Here is a 19,982-nt window from a genome sequence, read left to right as displayed (position 1 = left end):
AGACGCATTGCGTTGCCGACCCAACCCCTAACTACCCCAGAAGCTCTGGTTACCTTACTTTCCACAGAAACACAACCCAGCTTGAGAGCAGCTTTATTCAGCTGTGATATTCTGTAAGGTTGGGGTACTTCCCCAGTCGGGCTGCTCCAGGATATTGACCAGGACCTTTCCCGCTATACCCTATCTAATATATCTGCTAAATACGGCATACGAGTAGGTATGTTATGTATCGACAACTGATAATGACTTAATCAAATCCATGACACACTTCTGTTTCTAAGTCGGCTAAAAAATAAATAGAGCATTAGGGTTATAGGACGACATTTGTTGATATCATTAATGCGGCCCGAGATAACGTAATTAAGCTATTAATAATGATTGATTTACGTAATCTGAGCTCTGATAACTTATCTAGACCCCCTTGGGTTCGTCACGCATCTTTGTCTTGACTCGTCTGTTGCTCCTAAATAAATTTAAACAATAACGCCTGGTCATTTCATCATTACAGCCTATACAGTCCACTGCTGGACATAGGCCTCCACAAGTTCGCGCCAAAAATGTGTGAACTCATGTGTGTTGCCCATAGTCACCACGCTGCGCAGGCGGGTTGGTGACCGCAGGGCTGGCTTTGTCGCACCGAAGACGCTGCTGCCCGTCTTCGGCCTGTGTATTTCAAAGCCAGCAGTTGGATGGTTATCCCGCCACCGGTCAGCTTTTTAAGTTCCAAGGTGGTAGCGAAACCGTGTTATCCCTCAGTCGCCTCTTACGACACCCACGGGAAGAGAGGGGGTGGCCATATTCTTTAGTACCGTAGCCACACAGTACAGTATATTTTAAAGAAACGATTTGTTTTATTTTTACGATGAATACAGGGGAGATACTATTTTAAGTCGGTAAAAAAATGTTCTTCGTAATTCATATTATCTAAATTACGTAAGACATCTACCAAACAAAAAATCTACCCGACCTTTAAAGACCGGTAACACTCATTTTTAAAATATTTAATTATCAATACATATAATAAAAATGTAACGGATTGCTGTCTGTACATGGAAGATATTTGAGAAAAAAATATTATTGGGACCTTTGTCAACGCAAATAGCACCTGAAATAGCATTTGAGTTTGTTATTTTTAAAACTACGTGTTAACAAAATTTCATTCACAGCAAGACAATCAATTGCATTCAATGACGATATCGCTCTTTCAAGTTACTAGCAACAAGTATTAAACCACATAAAAATCTTATTAAAAGTCCAACTGGGCCTTCAATTTAGAAGGATCACACACAACCATACAGCATTGCTCTTAAGTTTTTAAGTGAATTCAAAATAAAAATAGGTAAAAAAACTTTTTAAGTTAAACGGTTTTATGTTAAACATACATTGCAATGTTTAAGATAAATGTACTAAAAACCAAAAAATAATAAAATAGATACAGTCGTGGGAATTATAAACATATGCATAGACTAGACTAAAATAAAACCGTGGGGCACGTCAATTGTCTACAATCGTTGATTAAAATGTTTGTTTTGTAATGTTACACTATAATTAGGCAGTTGTTCAACCGACAACGATGGACGTGTGATAAGTAGGGCTAGAATGCGGAAACAAGCTAGCAAGCTCGATTATAAGCGAGTTTTAGGGTTTCATAGTGGTGAGCGAGTAGTACTTTTATCATATGTTTTGTCGATTAAAGACAAACTACGAGCAGTGAAACGATTCCTCGCCAGCCAGCAGTGTGATTGTCCAACGATAAACTAGTTGAAACATCTCTTTTATTTACATGGAGTGTATAACTATTGGAATTTCCATGAGCAAGAAAATAGTAAGTAATTTCCTCATCGTCTGCGGGCCAACTGCCTATTTTAACGACGAATTAAACGATTCTTCTATCGCACATTAAGTCGATAATTTGTAGACAATTGACGTGCCCCACGGTTTTATTTTAGTCTAGTCTATGCATATGTTTATAATTCCCACGACTGTATCTATTTTATTATTTTTTGGTTTTTAGTACATTTATCTTAAACATTGCAATGTATGTTTAACATAAAACCGTTTAACTTAAAAAGTTTTTTTACCTATTTTTATTTTCTAGTTTTTAGTTTTTATTTCGCATTCTGTTTAATTCATTTAGTGCTTCATTATTGCAAGGCCCATCTTAAATATTGAGGTTGTATAGTGCACTGTATTCTTCTTGTCAAGCCCTTTTATTTGATACCCATATTGGTGGGACTGATAAAAAATTGTTATCGGACATTTGGTAGCGACGGCCAGCTTAGATTTCAATTTTGCATAGTAAATTGTATTCTACTTGTTGAGACCTTTCATTTGATACCCATGTTGATGGGATTGATAAAACCTAAGTTATCCGCCATTTTGTAGAGGCCGCCATCTTGGATTTTAATTTTATATAGTACATTGATTATACTGGTTGAGCACTTTCATTTGATACCCATATTGATGGGATCGATAAAACCTACGTTATCCGCCATTTTGTAGCGGCCGCCATCTTGTATTTCAATTTTTTATAGTATATTGTATTCTGCTTGTTGAGCCCTTTCATTTGATACCCATATTGATGGGATTAATAAAACATAAATTATCCGCCATTTTGTAGCGGCGGCCATCTTGAATTTATAATGATAATGAATAAACATAATTGTATTGTCACCAAAATCCAAAGTGTATACAAAATTTCAGATTAATCGGTTGACAGGAAGAGGGTGAAATTCGAATTACTAAATTTGACCCAAGAATAAATAATGAAAAATAAATAAAACAAACGGGGTGAGCTAAATAAAACCGTTTAAAAAGAAGAAGATTCTCAATTCGAATGTCTCTATTTTTTTTTTTTTTTTTTTTTTTTTTTTAATGTATGTTACCTCCGAACTTTTGACTCGATGGATCGATTTCGATGATTTGTTTAATGGAAAGGTGGTGCATGTCACGTGATCCCATTTACATTAAATTGAGATTGACAAGTACATTTTGAGTTATCCATAATAACGCGTATTTACTTGGCTATTTTTTCGTCGATCTAGGTACCTTATGGCTTCATAACTTATTTTACTGGGTAGACCGATTTCGATAACATTTTTTTAACTGAAAACTGATGCTTGAAACGTTAATCCTATTATTTTGATTCAGACGAGAGATTCCTGAGTTATCTCTAATGCTGTGTATTTACTTAACTATTTTTTCGTCTACCTACTTTGAATTACTGGTCTATGTCATAGAAGTTGGTTTTTTTTTTTCGTTTGCTAGCAAACACAATTATAAGTATTTTTGTGTTTCGGTGACGAGGACGCAGTTTTTTTTTTTAAAGAGTAACTGCGTAGTTTCATGACGTTTTTTCTCTGCAGACTCTACGTTCCGAAGCGGTGGTAGCTTGATATTAATATAAATAAATAGCTAGACTGTTTAGATGAACTCTGATGAATGATAACTCGAAATCCATTTTGGAGAACTTGAATAAAGAAATTTTTCATTTTTGACTTTGAAAAAAAATAGTATTTTCTCAAACGATCACGCTAATTACGATGGATGCAGCCGGGGGATCCGAAAAAATGCAAATTGAATTTAAAATTAATTTCTTAAATGTATTAAAAAAATTAAGAAACTATAACTAAATTATAGTAATGACAATTGGTCGATGTTTGTATCAAAAGTGACGCTTCCACATTTCAGCTACGAATGAAAACTTCTATTGACGTCAATGATTGACGTAGTAATATTGACGTGGTCGTAGGTGCACGTTGCAAAAAAATAGAATATACTCGTATTTGTAAACATGCTGATGCAGCGATCTACTGTGGTAGGCTATAACACACTTAGGGTAATAAGCAAAATAAGAACAATTACTCTTTTTGATTAATTGACAATATAGAAGATTATTGTAATAAGAAGAAATTATTAAAGTTGATAAAATACAAGTAAGCGCTCATAAGAACTTCAACAGGTCTTTCTGCGAGTATATCTCAATATATAGCATTCGTTTTAACTGACTACCTTTTTATAACTCGCAAATTTCATCTTAAAGTATACGTTCTTTGCGAATGATAATTACTTTACATAAAAACAAAATATCTATGTAATTAAAAATTAATCACCGAAACCACACACATGTACGCGCACAACTTCTGAATAACCGCATAAAATTAAAATATAATTAGAAAGATTTTTTTACTGTCAGGACATTATATTCACGAAAAAAAATTGGTTATCTGTAAAGTTGGTTTACGGACGATAGTTTAACGTGACAACAGCAATAACAAAACATCTCCTCGGACGCATAGGCCAACCGAGTGGAAGAGAGATAGGTGCGGCGCAAGCGTACAATGAGCGTAACGGGACAATAAGTCGTTCTTTATAGTGCATGCAGCCAGAATCATCGATTTATTAGACATTGTCACGTCAAAAAAATACAGTGCTGGTTCGTCAGATAACTGTAGTCGTACATAAATAAGAAATACATATTATATCATTTAAATAAATTATAATACAAAAACATGTAATTTACCGATTCACAATATATTACTACAAATTAACATTACCGGTCTACTCAGTCACAATTAATAAATAAACATGAAACAAAGAACAGGTTCGTAGATCTCATCTGAATACCGGTAATGATACAGTTTTTTATCTTTTTTGTCCAAGAATGTGCCGATATGACTTAATCATTTCAATGATATATAAATAAATTGTCAAAATGTGTGTACGAGCGTAACTTTCGAATGACAGCGCCAAAGATTATTCTTCTTTGATCGAATAAAAAGAGGAACTTGATAATTCGACTGTATTTTTATTTGTGTTAGTTCCTCGTTACTTTTTACTTTTGATACCGATTTTGATTATTCTATTTTAATCGAAAGTTGGTGCTTTTCTAAGGCAATTGGGATTTTTTTTTTTGCCATACTATATAATACTATATAAATTATTTCAATAATATCTTGCGTATATTTTGGCTAATCTAAAATTAAAATTATAAAACTAATATGAGGTGCGGCAATGCCCCATCTTGCACTATGGATACGCCCATGATCGCAACTGTTGTTGTATTTTGGTTTTTAAATGACTTCAAAAAAGGAGTTTCTCAATTCAACTGTAATTTTATGTGTGTTACGTCATAAGTTTTGAATAGGATGGAATTTGGACGATTTTTTTAAGCGTAAGGTGGTTCTTGTCTAACGGTACCTAAATTTGATCGAGATCAGACTTATTATGTTATCATGCGTATTTAATTGATAATACTTTCGACTACCTATCTTAAGTATTACTTGTCGTTGTAATTTATAAAAACTAAATTTTGTTTTTTTTTTCTTTCATTTGGAAGCAAATACATTTTTTTATTATGTATTTATAAATTATAGCGTATATGTTTGCTAAACCGCTTACATATTCATCGTGTAAAATTTATAAAACCTACAACAGTATATTTTAGTTATGTATGCAACAGTATATTTATGTTATTATTTTAAATATCAACACACACACGTTTTTTTAAAACCAGTTACTTAAACAAAGAGAGAACGTTGTATTCTAATTAAAACGTATCAAAAGCAATTAGAACATTTTAAAACAACAATTATTACAATATAAATAGTTTTTATAGCGTTCCATTTCCAGGAACTCAATTACATACTACGTCTTAACATAATTAAGAATATTTATGTTAACATACGCGCGACGCGTTGGCGCAACGGTTACAGCCATGGATTGTACCTGTTGCGCTGGCGGTTGCGGGTTCGATCCCCGCACATGATAAACATTAATTTGTATTGGCTATACAGATGTTTGCCGTGGTCTGGGTATTTGTGCAGTCCTTGTGGGTCTCTCCACCGTGCCTCGGAGAACACATTAAACCGTCGGTCCCCGTTGTTATCATGTACACCTCTGATAGCGATCGTTACTCGTAGTAGGGAATATATCCGCCAACCCGCATTGGAGCAGCGTGGTGGATTAAGCTCTGATCCTTTTCCTACATAGAGAAAGAGGCCTATGCCCAGTAGTGATATATTACAGGCTGAAGCGATGTTAACATAATTTAACGTAATTGATATTTTATAAGAAGCTTGCGAACGAAAAAAAAAAACAATTTTAGTTAAAATCGACAAGTAATAATTAGGCTTAAAAAATCGAACAAATTTAAATGGGACAACATGATAAGTACAAGCTTTCGAATAAAAAGTTCGATTCAAAACAATCCACTAAAAAATTATGAGGTTGCACACATAAAAAATATACTCATAAAAAATACATAGAAAAATACAGATGTTACAGATCGAAATTCGTAAAACGGTGTAAGGGGGTATTCATTATTTCGATCAGCTTAGACTCCTTACGTGAGATGACGCTGAATATAATAAGGATTGACAGAACATAATAAACTATTCAGTTATACAATAGTTCATTTATCTAAATTAAATAAAATTTAAAGCACAAACTAAATAACTTAATAGCTATAAGGTTTATTTCAGCGGGCAAAATGAACTCAAAATATATTTTTTTTATATCTGTAATATTTCATATTTTCGGAAGTTGATGCGAGATTTTCAAACACTCACCAAATCTCATTTACTCCCTCGGTTTAAATGAGATTTGGTGAGATTTCATTTTTCTCTTCTCCTCTCATTCTGAGCTCACGTAATTAATGGATGTCTCCTAACCTATTATCAACGTGAACGCAAATAATACCAATTCTAACTATAGTAAAAAAAATATTAATTTTATCTTCATAGATATGATGTGATAAAGCAATTATTGCGAAAATCTTGTAATTCATAAACAACTGGCGTCTCCTTATCATAAAAACTAGGAGTATATATTTGAGTGCTTTATTGAGTGATAAGAAACAGACGACAACGACTGAATACTTTCGTCATGCTTTTTTATTACTTATTTATTATTCATATTCCTTGACCTAGTTTTTACAACTTAAAGAAAATACCTTGTTACAAACTCATTCCATTTAATCCAAATGCTTATATAAATATAATTACTGCGTAGACTAGTGTTAGCTGTGAGCTCTGGTAATCGAATGACCCTCGTCCACCGTCTCCGAATCTTTTGACGACCTGCACTACTGAATGGTTGTCGCAAGTTAACAGGTAAATGACACCTCGCAGGAAATAAATTGAATGACTAAGTTCATACCGTAAACTATATTAATAATAAATAATATAATTAAACAGGAATAATAAAAAATTTTTTGCTGCGTGGTTACGGCATCAAAGAACATAGCCACCCCCTCTCTTCCTGTGGGTGTCGTAAGAGGTGACCTAAGGGATAACACAGTTCCATTACCACCTTGGAACTTAAAAAGCCGACCGATGGTGGGATAACTATCCGACTGCTGGCTTTGAAATACACAGGCCGAAGACAGGTCAAACGGAAGATCAAAAAAACTCAATTTGTTACTTGTTTCCCAACACATTATAGGCTTTGTAATACATACATGAACATGTAAGTGTAAAGGAGGTACTCGTGATAAATAAGTTTTAGGAAGTTTTGAATATCGATTAATTTACTTTTTTTAAGAAATTAATTTAACACACTCATTGCAAACACAATTTGTACTATGTACATTGAGCGACTTTATAAAAGGGGGAGGTTCTCAATTCTAAAGCATTTAATGTGTGATACATTGCGGACGCGATTGGTAATTATTATTTTGCCAATTTTAAAAATCGATAAAAATCGGTTTTCCTTTCAAGTGCCGCCCGGGGCCATGGCGCCCCTGGCACTCCCCACGCAATGCCACGGGTTAGAAGTACATCATTTTAGTATATACTAGCGACCTCTGTTCTTCCATATTTTATTACACTATAAGTAATCACCAACATATTGTAAAAATTTCTCCGAAACACGCTGCATCTTATGGTATAAGTATTATTCCGATCGGTTCAGTAGTTTTCGCAATGTAACCGAACGAAAAAAAAACTGGCTATTCATTTATTAGTATAGATGTACTTACTGAACAAGAACTACGTATCTTATATTGCCTATTACTATATCTGTAAGTATTCTTATCTAGATTAAATGCACTCCATTAAAATAATCAGATAACTACAGAAATACACGGAAAATAACAGAAAAATAAAATTAAAACATCGCTATCGTGACGACGTAATTCTTCATTCATTAGTGCAGGAACTTCCCAAGATATCATAACTTTCCTTACTCCACTGCAAATAAAACTAATAGGTGTATCTTTATTGCAAATTCAACAAGAAGAGATTGTTGTTGCGATGTAAATTAAAATACTGTATAAACAAAACAAAACAAGTTTTAACAATTTTATTAGAAAATGTATGACAATGAATAATAAAAGGAACAAATTATTTCTGGTCTGGGTGACATAAAAAATCAATACATATAATAAAAATCTAACGGGTCTGTACATTTCAGATATATGACAAAAAATATATGATTGGAACCTTTATCAACGCAAACAGCACCCAAAATAATGATTGCCAGAATTTTTGTCTGTTTTTCTGTTTGTGCGTTTATACGCGCTAGTCTCAGAAACGGTTTATCCGATTATGATGTGATTTTTACTAATATATTGTGGCAAGCCTAGCTTAAAATTTACTGTTTGTTTCACTTCGATCGGTTCATAAATAAAAAAGTTATGCCAATTCAAAGAATCACGTTGAACATGTAAAGTCACTATTCCACGCGGACGAAGTCGCGAGCACAGCTAGTATAAAATAAGTGTTACAGCTGTAGGTCTCTCTTCATCCCTCGAGCAAAAAAACATTGACTTATTCTTCCTATTAAATGTATGTCACATGTTTAATCTATATAAAATAAAAATGAATGTTGCTAAGCGCATAACTCGAGAATGGCTCGACCAATTCGGTTAATTTATTTTTTGCGTGTTCTCTAAGACCCACGGAAGATTTTAATACAAAAAAAATAATAATATTAACTATTAACAAAACAAAGTCTGTCCGGGCAGCTAGTATAATAAGTGAAAAACACTTAACTTCACATACGAGGATAAAAATCTTGAGTCAAAGATTGAAAACCCTTAAAACAAATAAAAATCATACGCGCCAAGACCATTCAAACATCAGAATGGCTCTCTAACTGATTTATTTACTTACAGAATTATATAAAGCAATATATAATGAGTTTTCACTTTCAATTTAAAAATCTTTACTGATGCTTATAAATGTATTATCAAACACGGACTTTAATGTCAGATGCTACTAAGTATCCTCAGCAAACGAGATGGATAAAACAATGTGGAAAAATCTTGCATATATTGAAAGAATAACATAGACATGCATGATTATTTAATCATCTTGGCAGATGCTACATCTATGTTATGTCGTAATGGGGCCTACTTGTCCTTTAAGAGATTTCATTTATAGGGTTATAACACTGTATCAGTACCTATCTATTTGTGTCAACATATTTAAAATATTAACTATTTTATTTCTTTTTGGGTTTTTTTAAAAAGAGTCTGTTTACCAAATCGAGTAATCTCTTCACATTAACATAATACATTATTGTGCTTTTAAAACCGACTTAATAATTATTATTCTATTGTTGTTTTTTTTTTGGGAAAGATAATTTTAATAACATTTTTAAGTTACATTTTTTCTGTTCAAGTCATTGTCCGGATACTTCGTCTCAAAGAAAAACCCAAGACTTGTTAAGTCTTTAATATTTATAATATATATAAAGCGACTTAATTACGGAATTAAAACGAGTTATGCTTTATAAGTCTCTACTAAACTACTACTTGTTTAAATATAAAAATGTAGTTCCACACGTGTACGACTAAAATAACACGTGGATATTTTTACCCAAGCCAAAAGGAGGGTTATAATTCTGGATGCTCCAGATTTTGGATGCTCCAGATTCAGGATGCTCCAGATTTTGAGCAGGATATTCCTGCTCGGGCAGAGTTACCTCAATTAAACATAGCATTAGTTACTGCGTTTAAAATGTAACAATAAAATTTTTATATTTTAGATGGGAAGTATTAAACTAAAACTATTATATCATCAACCGCTCAATCTCTCTAATACCTTCTCCAATCATGTCACATTGGCATTTTGAACAACTAATAGAAATCATACTTTAAAATTTAATTGAACTGAACTGTGTTTATTTCTACTGTTCTTCTTCTATGACTATTAGTGTCTTAGGGGACATTCATTAATTACGTGAGCTCAAAATGAAGGAGGAGGGGTCCAATGAAATCTCACGAAATCTCATTCAAACCGAGGGGGGATAATCGAAAATCTCAAATCAACTTCAAAAAAATATATAAAATATTACAGATTAAAAAAATATTTTGAGTTTTCATTTTGCCCGCTAAAATAAATCTCATGGCTGTTAAAATCATTTAGTTTTTGCTTTGAATTTTATTTAGTTTAAATAAATTAGCTATATATAGTATACTTGAACAGTTTATTATTTCCCGTCAATCTCTATAATCATCAGCGTCAATCTCACGTAAGGGGAGGCGGGGTCCAAGCAAATCTCACCTAGGGGGGAGGGGTCTAAACTGATCGAAAAATAGCTCACGTAATTAATAGTTGTCCCCTTATACCTTCTCAAATAAAGCGTTACTAACGCAAAAACAACCCACAAAAGCAAACTGATAAATCCTAAGATTAGTATGTTCAAATAAACATTTTCTTTAGCTTTACAATATTTATAGTAGTGATAAGATTCTGTATCAAAACAACTAATAAATATATTATCATTTAGGCTTAGAATGAGCAAAATACGAGTATGTGTAATTAGTTGTAAAATTTCCACAATTGTTTTGATATAATGTGTTATCAGTCGTAAATTATTATGCATGTTATTGCAATACTGCGATAAAATATTAAGGAATTAGATCGTTTTTTGGGTTCATTGCTAAACGAATGCTATAGGAACTCTAATATTTAAAAAAAACAGTCGAATTGAGAATGTCCTGTTTTTTATGTCAGTTAAAAGGATGTCTCAGATTTAGACTACGCTGAAAAAAATACTGAGGAGTAAACTCCTTAAAAGAAAAACTGAAAGGTGTCACATACAAAACCCATATTTTGAGCTATGTGTAGATATTAATAACTTGTCTTTTATCATGAATTAATAATCTTAAGTTTTATTCAGGATTCGGCGTGTACAACATAGTTCAGATGCTGCTGAGTGGTTTCATCCTGATGGGTGTAATCATGCAGAGTATGGTCATGGGCTACGTGCTACCAGCTGCGCAGTGTGACCTGGACCTCAGTCTGACACAGAGAGGGTGGATTTCTGCTATACCTTTCATAGGTTAGTTTTCACTGTATCCAACTCTGTATAGTACAATTTTTGCAAGGCTTATAGACAGATAAAACACCAGGATGCGTTACTAGCGCATTTTTGACCCTACCTCCAACTCTCCTGAGGACCTCTAACTATTCCTCTTACTACAGGAACACAACACTACTTCTCTTGGCCAAAATCCTCTTAAGATTGAGTACCTACCCTATAAATTGCATGATAGAAATATAATTGAAATAATATTTTCTAATGTTCACGCGAATTTCACTCATTACAATGAAACAGCTTTTTCGGACTTTATCGCTTACTAGCTGACCCGTGCCCACTTCGTTGGGCGTTAATTATTATTATATTAACCAAATAACATACTTTAAAGAACAAATTTTATAGCGCTTAAATAAATAATATGTTGCTCCCGTGTATTTATTATTTTAAATTACAGAACCAAATAACATACTTTAAAGAACAAATTCTATAGCACTTAAATAAATAATATGTTGCTCTTACGCTATCTATCAAAAATTGAGAAAACGCCGTCAATAGACTAAAATAAGACTACATTAATAACGTCGAAAGACTAATAAATTGTTTTCTAAGTGGCGATAGATGACGCTAGTTTATTTACCATTTTTATATTATATTTTAATCTTTTTCTTATTTACTGAATTTTTTGTTCAATTACAATAAAATATAGCTGTTGTCACTCCTGAATAGTGTAGCTTTCTGTTAGTGAAAGAATTTTCATGATCGGATCAGTATTTGCGAAGATTATACCCTACATATAAACAAAGAAACTTTACCTCTTTATAATATTAGTATAGATAATATATTTTATTAAGTTTCTTAGATGCCCAACGTTTTGGATACTTTACACCGCGATAAAATCCGAAAAAATCATTTCATTGTAATGAAATAATATTTATATGATTATTTATTTGATGATTATCTCCTGTCCGGGAGTTTGGAAACACGTACAATACAACGACGGTAAGACCTGTGACCGCTATGCCAAAGTGTCGAACTGTTCAGATATATGTTTATAAGATAACGAGTTTTTATTTATTTATTTATTTGTTTAAAGTCGTTTTAAATATCTAGGGTCGTTAGCGACTACAAGGTATTAACAGTATTTTAGCGGTATTAAATTAAAATAGAATACATAGTTAATCTTAAAAAAATTACAGTATTTCTCTTTTAATGTCTTAGAAAGATTAATATTACTTCTTTCTGAGTTAAACATTGGACAATCAATTAATAAATGTTTTATATTTATTCTGCGGGATTTTAGTGATAAGATGTGTGTGTGACGTTACAGTGACCTATTCTTAATATATTTAAAACTATTTCATCTCTTCTATTGTCAACTTGGTAATTACATTTTTCAAAAATTGATTTTCTTATATCGTACAACGCACTCTTATTACTTTTAACCCAATAGCTGTTCCATAGTGTATCCCTTAGATATTGTTTGTCCTAATCAAGAAGATTTTTATTTAACTTCGCCCGATTCTTACTATATTTAACTAGTAAAATATACTAACGATTTTATTGGATTGTTTAGTCACCATTTTCTATTTTAAAGTTATGCTTAAAAGACTTCCTGATTCCTATGAGACATATATTATTATATTTCCAGCTATAGTCCTAACATCGTACTTCTGGGGCTGGCTCGCTGACACGCGAGGTCGACGCTTCGTGATGCTGTTCTCGATGATTATCTCAGCCGTCTTCTCGGCTTTGGCAAGTTTTGCGCCTGAGATCTACTCATTTGCTGTGTTATCCTTCATTTCGGCAATATTGTAAGTATAATTTATTAGTAATCCCATCACGTACTTTTTCACGTACTAACCAGTATTAGCATCCTTTATTTAACTGACTTCAAAAAAGGAGGAGGATCCCAATTCGGTATATTATCAATAAATAAATAAGTAGGCGTTATTAAACATTTTTTATTTGTTTATTTCTGTAGTATGTCTGGTCCATCGGCGGTGGTGTACACGTTTTTGGGCGAGTTCACAAATCTTCGTCATCGTGACAAGATTGTCACGTTTGGTTCATCATTCGTGGGCATCGGGACCGTCGTGTTACCTGGTAAGTATTATCTACATGAATACAAATTAATTGCTAAATAGATGGTTAATGATAACAGCTGGACCGATTCGGATAATTTAAAGTCTAAGTCTATGTAGTAGATGGTTCTTTCGGAATGTAAAATAAAAGTAAAGAAAATAGTGCAGAAAATTTGAAACTTTCAGAAAACAAAATTATTATTTAAACTTCACACATTCGATAGTTCGCAACACGGGATATCTGTCGGGTCATGTGGTCATGAGATGTGTGAGGCAAGATTATCAGAATTATGTTTATTTTTCATTTAGTAAATCTAAAAACTTTTTAATATTTTAAAATGCAAATTTCGATAATCATTACATAGTATAAAATAAAGCCGCTTGCCGCCGTATGTATGTTTAGATCTTTAAAACTACGCAACGGATTTAATGCGGTTTTCTTTAGTAAATAGAGTAATTCCAGAGACAGATTTATATGTATAATACATGCATAATTTAGTAGAGGAACATTGATAGTTTTTGCAAGCGTGCAAAGCCGGGGCGGGTCACTAGTGGTATTATAAAACATTTATTATTGGCATTCTCTTAGAAACAGACAATGCCTAAAATTTAGTTGTAATAATCCGAGGAATTTTCAATTTGTATATGAATTCTGTCATTGAGGCGTTACGTGTATAACGTTATTCGAAGGCTTTTGTTGAAAAATAAATTGTCCATTTTTTTATATAACTAGGTCCGCAATGAAACATATGGTTTCCTTGATGGCAAGCGATTATCGTAGCTTATAGACGTCTGTAACACCAAAAACATCGCTAGCGCGTTGCCGATCCTACCCTGACCCCTCCCAGGAGCTCTGATCATATTACTCACCACAGGAACACAACACTACTTGAAAGAATTATTACTATTGTTATCTTCTGTAAGTTCGAGGTACTTCCCCAGTCGACCAGCTCCAGATTTTGACCAGAATATTTCCTGCTAGCCCTACCTCAGTTCTACGTTACGTAATATACAATTTTTAACATTTCAGCAATATCGTGGTTAGTTTTTCCACTGGAATTTTCCTATCCAATCGACTTCCTGAATATCAACTACCGTCCGTGGAGGCTGATGATAGTGACTTCCACCCTGCCTTTCATCATCGGTACCGTATTTTTATTATTGGCTCCGGAGAGTCCAAAGTTTCTTTGTGCATCTGGAAAGTTAGAAGAATGTTTGGTTGTTCTGAGGAGAATGTACGCTATCAATAGGAGATTGCCTGAAGATACATATCCAGTAAGTATTTTTTTGTTGAATCATATGGTAAGCAACTGAATGCTTGTGTTATATGTAACAGCCGTTACTGTTATAGCTATTTTTTTGATAAATATACATAGAAATAATACATATCTAATATATAAAATTCTCGTGTCATGGTGTTAAACATTGAACTCCTCCGAAACGGCTCGACCGATTTTAATAAAATTTGGGGGCATATCGGGTAGGTCTGAGAATCGGCCAACATCTATTTTTCATACGCCTAAGTTATAAGGGGGGGGGGGGGGATTAAGTGGGTTAATAACATATATGGCAAAGCAACGTTTGCGGGATCAGCTAGTATAATATATAAATGCAAATATTACACCCAGTCTCAGGTGGGAATTGAACCCGCAACCTGCGGAGTAGAAAGCAGGACAACTACGAAATGCTTCAACGGACTAGTCAAATACTTATATAGTCTTTAAGTATACACATCAGCCTATCGCAGTCCATTGCTGGACTAAGCCTCCACAAGTTCGCGCCAAAAATGGCGTGAACTCGTGTGTGTTGCCCATAGTCATCACACTGGGCAGGCGGGTTGGTGACCGCAGGGCTGACTTTGTCGCACCGAAGACGCTGATTTTTAAGTATATTATAGACATTTATTAGTATTATTGATTTCATTAAACGAAAAGTGGTCTGTAAAAAGTACAAATATCGTCTATATTTCAGGTAAAATCTTTAATACCCGAGACGCACGCTTCTGAAACTAAAAAGAGCACGGGTATCGCTGCGATACTTACTTCGATGAAAGAACAAACAACGCCGCTGTTTAAGCCGCCGCTCCTTCCGTGGACCTGCCTCACGTGCTTCGTGCAATTCGGAATATTTGCCACGTGAGTTCAAAACTTGATAAACATGGTCAAAATAGCCCTCTTTTGTACAACTAAGTTGGCAAATCAGCGTACGACTCACCTGATGGTTAGCGATTACCGTAGCTTATAGACGTCTGGAACACCAAAAGCATTGCAAGCGTAATATCCTTTCTCAATTCATTTCATCCAACTATGTGTAATCAGGTACGTAAAAATCTAGCAATGAATGCTTAGATTAAGTCAATTAGTAGAAGTAAATAATTGCACTTTTAATTATAGAACGAAAATTGTCCAATATTATAACGATTCTGTGCGTATCATCCCACTGCTGGGCAAAGACCTCTTTCTCCAAGTCGAAGAAGTACCAGAGCTTAATTCATCTGATACACCTGAGACACCTGGCTATGATAACATCCGGGACCGGTGGAGAGACGTAAGGACAGACACCAGAACTGGAAAGAAATATTTGTACAAATACTAATATCCATCCCGAGCGGGAATCGAACCCGCAAACCGGTGGTGTGTGCGCCCAAACGTTACACGTTCCACTACACTAGAACAATTGTAACATATAATGTTGATTGTTGATATGAAATATAAATATTAAAACAGGATGATAATTTCAAAAGAAAATTGAAGCTACCAACTTCAAGAGAAATGTAATAATGATTTTTGTAGATAAGATCTCGTCAAGATAGCCATTTTTATCAACATATTAAACGCTCACAGCCTCTGAGCTAAAATCCCATTTGTGACATTTTTATGACCACGAAATTCTAACTCAAATATTCATATTCCCAGGACAAACGGCTTCTATATCTGGTCTCCGACTATCTTGAACGCTATCATCAGCCACGAAGGAAATGAGACCAGGATCTGTGATGTGATGGACGCGGTTAATGTCCAAGCATCCGAAAATAGCACTGAGGTATTTATATAAAAAATATGTGTGTTTGTGTGTGTGTGTGTGTGTGTGCATTCACTTCTGAAAGGCGTTGCAATTTGTTCTGTCGACGATGATCACGGTCTCTTGAATAAGGTCTTAAGCGCCATGTTTCTTTCTTTATCGTAACGTATTTGCCGTTTCATTGAATTTCAAATCACAACGATTCCAAAGAAGTTTCACTTCAAAAAAGTCTTGAGGAACTCGCATATATTGGATTATTTTATACGACTAATTGATTGGTCACCAACCCGCTTGCCCAGCGTGGTGACTATAGGCAAAACACATGAGTTCACGCCGTTTTTGGCGCGAGCTTGTGGCAGCCTATGTCCAACAGTGGACTGCGATAGGCTGAAATGATAGGACTAATATCTAGATGATCTAGAACACAAATGTAACTGCGTGCTCAGAATATTCGCGTCTGTTTTATAATACTGCTAGCTATGCTACATATACACATTAATTATGAGGAAAAAATATACTGATATATTATAATTATAACCTATAGCCTGCCTCGGTGAATAAACTATTACACATAAAGAATTTTTCAATTCAGACCAGTAGTTCCTGATTACTGCCTTCAAACAAACAAACAAACTGTTCAGCTTTATAATATTAGTATTTGGTTCGACGAGTGTATCTCTTACGAATTTTTCGCTTGCACGTTGTTTTGGTTGCTCTTAATTTTGTATTGGTGTCAGTAGAACTTCTATTGATATCTACAAATATGGCTTGACTGATAAAATCAGAATTTTCGAGATAATATACTTAATGATATTACAATAATTAAGAACGTTGTGAACCAAGTATCTCAGAATAATTATTGATTAAAGTAGAGCACAGCAGAACATATCCTGCTCAAAATCTGGAGCAGTCCGACTGGGGAAGTATTTTGACCTTGCAGAAGATCACAGCTAAATAAAACTGCTTTCAAGCTGTATTATGTTCCTGTGGTTAGTAAGGTGGTCAGACTTCTGGGGAGGATCTGGGATAGGGTTGGCAACGCGCTTGCAATGCTTTTGGTGTTGCAGGTGTCTATAAGCTAAAGTAATTTAAAAAAAATAACTACCAAGAAGATTGCATCTAAATGGAAAATAATTTGGTCACAGATAGTCTGCAACGACGCTATCAACACCACCACCTTCGAACTATCCATATACTTGGGTCTGGTGTTCTGCTCGATGTACATCATCGTGGGATTCCTCGTTGACTTCCTGGGGAAGAAACTGATCCTGGTGATAGTACTGGCGGGTACTGGGTTGTGTGGGATTGGATCCCATCTCTCCTATAACCAACAAGCCGCGGTAGTTCTCTTCGCAGTACTTCAGATGTGTGGAGCTTGTATTGGTCTCATGAATGCGGTTACGGTGGAACTCTTCCCGACAAAATACAGGTAAGCCAAACGAGACTTCAAATTTATACGTGCATTTTTATACTGAATCGAAGAACGACAAAAAATCATGATGAATAGATTTAAGTTTGATTCCTATTGTTATCGTTTGATTCCTCTGGTTTTGCTTAGGGGTCATCCCACTCACGATTTCCACGATTTTTTGGCCCTTGACCCATCCTTGTCACATATGGTCACATTTATCGGATTTCCCTACCCAGTGTGACGTCACATGAATTTCAATTTTATACTTAAAAATTCCATTAAATTAAAACGTTAGTTAGGACATTATAAAAAAAATCAAATTAAGAAACTCCTTTATTTCTGAAGACTTTGAAAAAAACATAAAATTATCAGATAAAGATCATTAAATTCGTCCCTTCAAATATGTATATTAGATATTTCGTTTCAGATGTACATACGTAGATTAGAAGAGCGTGGGCTTAAAATGCAATACTTTTAAAAGAATAATTATGTTTACTTAATTTATATGTTATCGCCTGTGGTAGGGCGATGGCTGTCTGCCTGTCCATGATGATGGGTCGGGTGGGCTCCATGACCGGCAGCAACCTCGTGGGGTTGTTCCTGGCAACCAACTGCGGGGCCAGTTTCTACCTTTTCGCGAGCATTGTTATTGGTAAGATCATTTTTATATAACAAAAGACACACGGTCGTCTGTTGTGTTATAGGTAACAACAGACTCATATAGCTACATTTTTCCGAGAAATACTTATATATACATAAATACATATATCACACCTAGAATTTAGATATCGAACCCACAACCATCAAAGCAGAAAGAAGGGTCAATTATAATAAATTGTTAGCCTCATTCATCATTTAAGGTAACTGGGAATACGTGACAATTCGCTCGCAGCCAGGACACAGGATGGCGGAAAAAACTATTTTTTTACTAAGTCGGCATACAAGCGTACGGCTCAATTGATGGCAAACGATTACCGTAGCTTATAGACGCCTGCAACACCAGAATCATCGCAAACGCGTTGCTGACCCTTACAACCAATAGCCCCCCCCCCCCCCCCCCCCCCAGGAGCTCTGGTCCACTTGAAAGCAGTATTGCTTAGCTGTGATCTTCTGTATGGACGAGGTACTTCCCCAGTCGGGCTGCTCCATATTTTGAGCAGGAAGTTTCCTGCTGTGACTTACCTCAGTTAAAAATATTTATAATTTATTTAATTGATTACAGTTTGCTCAATATGCTGTCTGTTCGTACCCGGCAAGAACAAGGGACCGGGAAACACGAAACCCAGGGAAGTTGAAACGAAGACTGAAACACAGGAACCGGTGTGAAGTACTTGAATTTGAATCTCAACTTCAACTTCCTGTGGCATGTGTTCAAGATGTAAATAATTTTATATTTATAACGAAGCCGTTCGAGGCGCGAGTGTGAAACTCATAAATTAGAAAAATAAACGCTTATACTGTCGTGTTAAGGTAAAGAGCGGTAACCGTATTTTGCTGCTATTTAAAATTTTTTACTTCATTACTGATTTCCATTACTCATTCCTTTTTAACCGACTTCCAAAAAGGTGGACGTTCTCAATTCAATTGTATTTTTAATTTATATATGTACTATATATATATCTATACTAATATTATAAAGAGGTAAAGTTTCTAACTTTGTTTGTATGTAGAGGGTAATCTTCGCAAATACTGATCTGATCAGGAAAATTCTTTCACTAACAGAAAGCTACACTATTCAGGAGTGACATAGGCTATATTTTATTGTAATTAAACAAAAAATTCAGTAAATAAGAAAAAGTTTAAAATATAATATCAAAAGGGTAAATAAACTAGCGCCATCTATTGCTATTAGAAAACAATTTATCAGTCTTTCAACGTTATCAATTTAGTCTTATTTTAGTCTATCGACGACGTTTTCTCAATTTTTGATAGATGGCGTTGGAGCAACATATTATTTATTTAAGCGCTATAAAATTTGTTCTTTAAAGTATGTTATTTGGTTAATATAATAATAATTAACGCCCAACGAAGTGGGCACGGGTCGGCTAGTGTATTATAATACCGTATTTATTTCATAGAAATCCAAAAGCGTAAATACAATGTTCTTAGATTTCGATATTCATACTTTACTGCCTTTTACCTTAGCACGGTAGTATTGTAGGAGCATGCCAAGTTCAGCGAGCCAACACTGGACAAGGCTA

At 34.4% G+C, this 19,982-nt stretch overlaps 1 protein-coding gene across 1 annotated transcript in view; it reads left to right on the top strand.

Moving 5' to 3' along the window:
* The window catches only part of LOC123657718 (organic cation/carnitine transporter 7-like), a 28,491-nt gene extending 9,221 nt beyond the window's left edge, over positions 1-19,270 (top strand). Inside the window, exons 2-10 of the mRNA XM_045593240.1 lie at positions 11,128-11,289; positions 12,917-13,079; positions 13,250-13,371; positions 14,380-14,624; positions 15,321-15,484; positions 16,265-16,391; positions 17,516-17,799; positions 18,306-18,433; positions 19,004-19,270. Of these exons, the coding sequence (XP_045449196.1) occupies positions 11,128-11,289; positions 12,917-13,079; positions 13,250-13,371; positions 14,380-14,624; positions 15,321-15,484; positions 16,265-16,391; positions 17,516-17,799; positions 18,306-18,433; positions 19,004-19,107 (1,499 nt within the window). The 3' untranslated portion in view covers positions 19,108-19,270. The remainder of the gene's footprint in view (positions 1-11,127; positions 11,290-12,916; positions 13,080-13,249; positions 13,372-14,379; positions 14,625-15,320; positions 15,485-16,264; positions 16,392-17,515; positions 17,800-18,305; positions 18,434-19,003) is intronic.
* The last annotated feature ends 712 nt before the right edge of the window (positions 19,271-19,982 follow it).

This window comes from Melitaea cinxia, chromosome 11, assembly GCF_905220565.1.
Source record: "Melitaea cinxia chromosome 11, ilMelCinx1.1, whole genome shotgun sequence".
Lineage (NCBI taxonomy): Eukaryota > Metazoa > Arthropoda > Insecta > Lepidoptera > Nymphalidae > Melitaea > Melitaea cinxia.
This window is presented reverse-complemented; position numbering and strand designations above follow the sequence as displayed.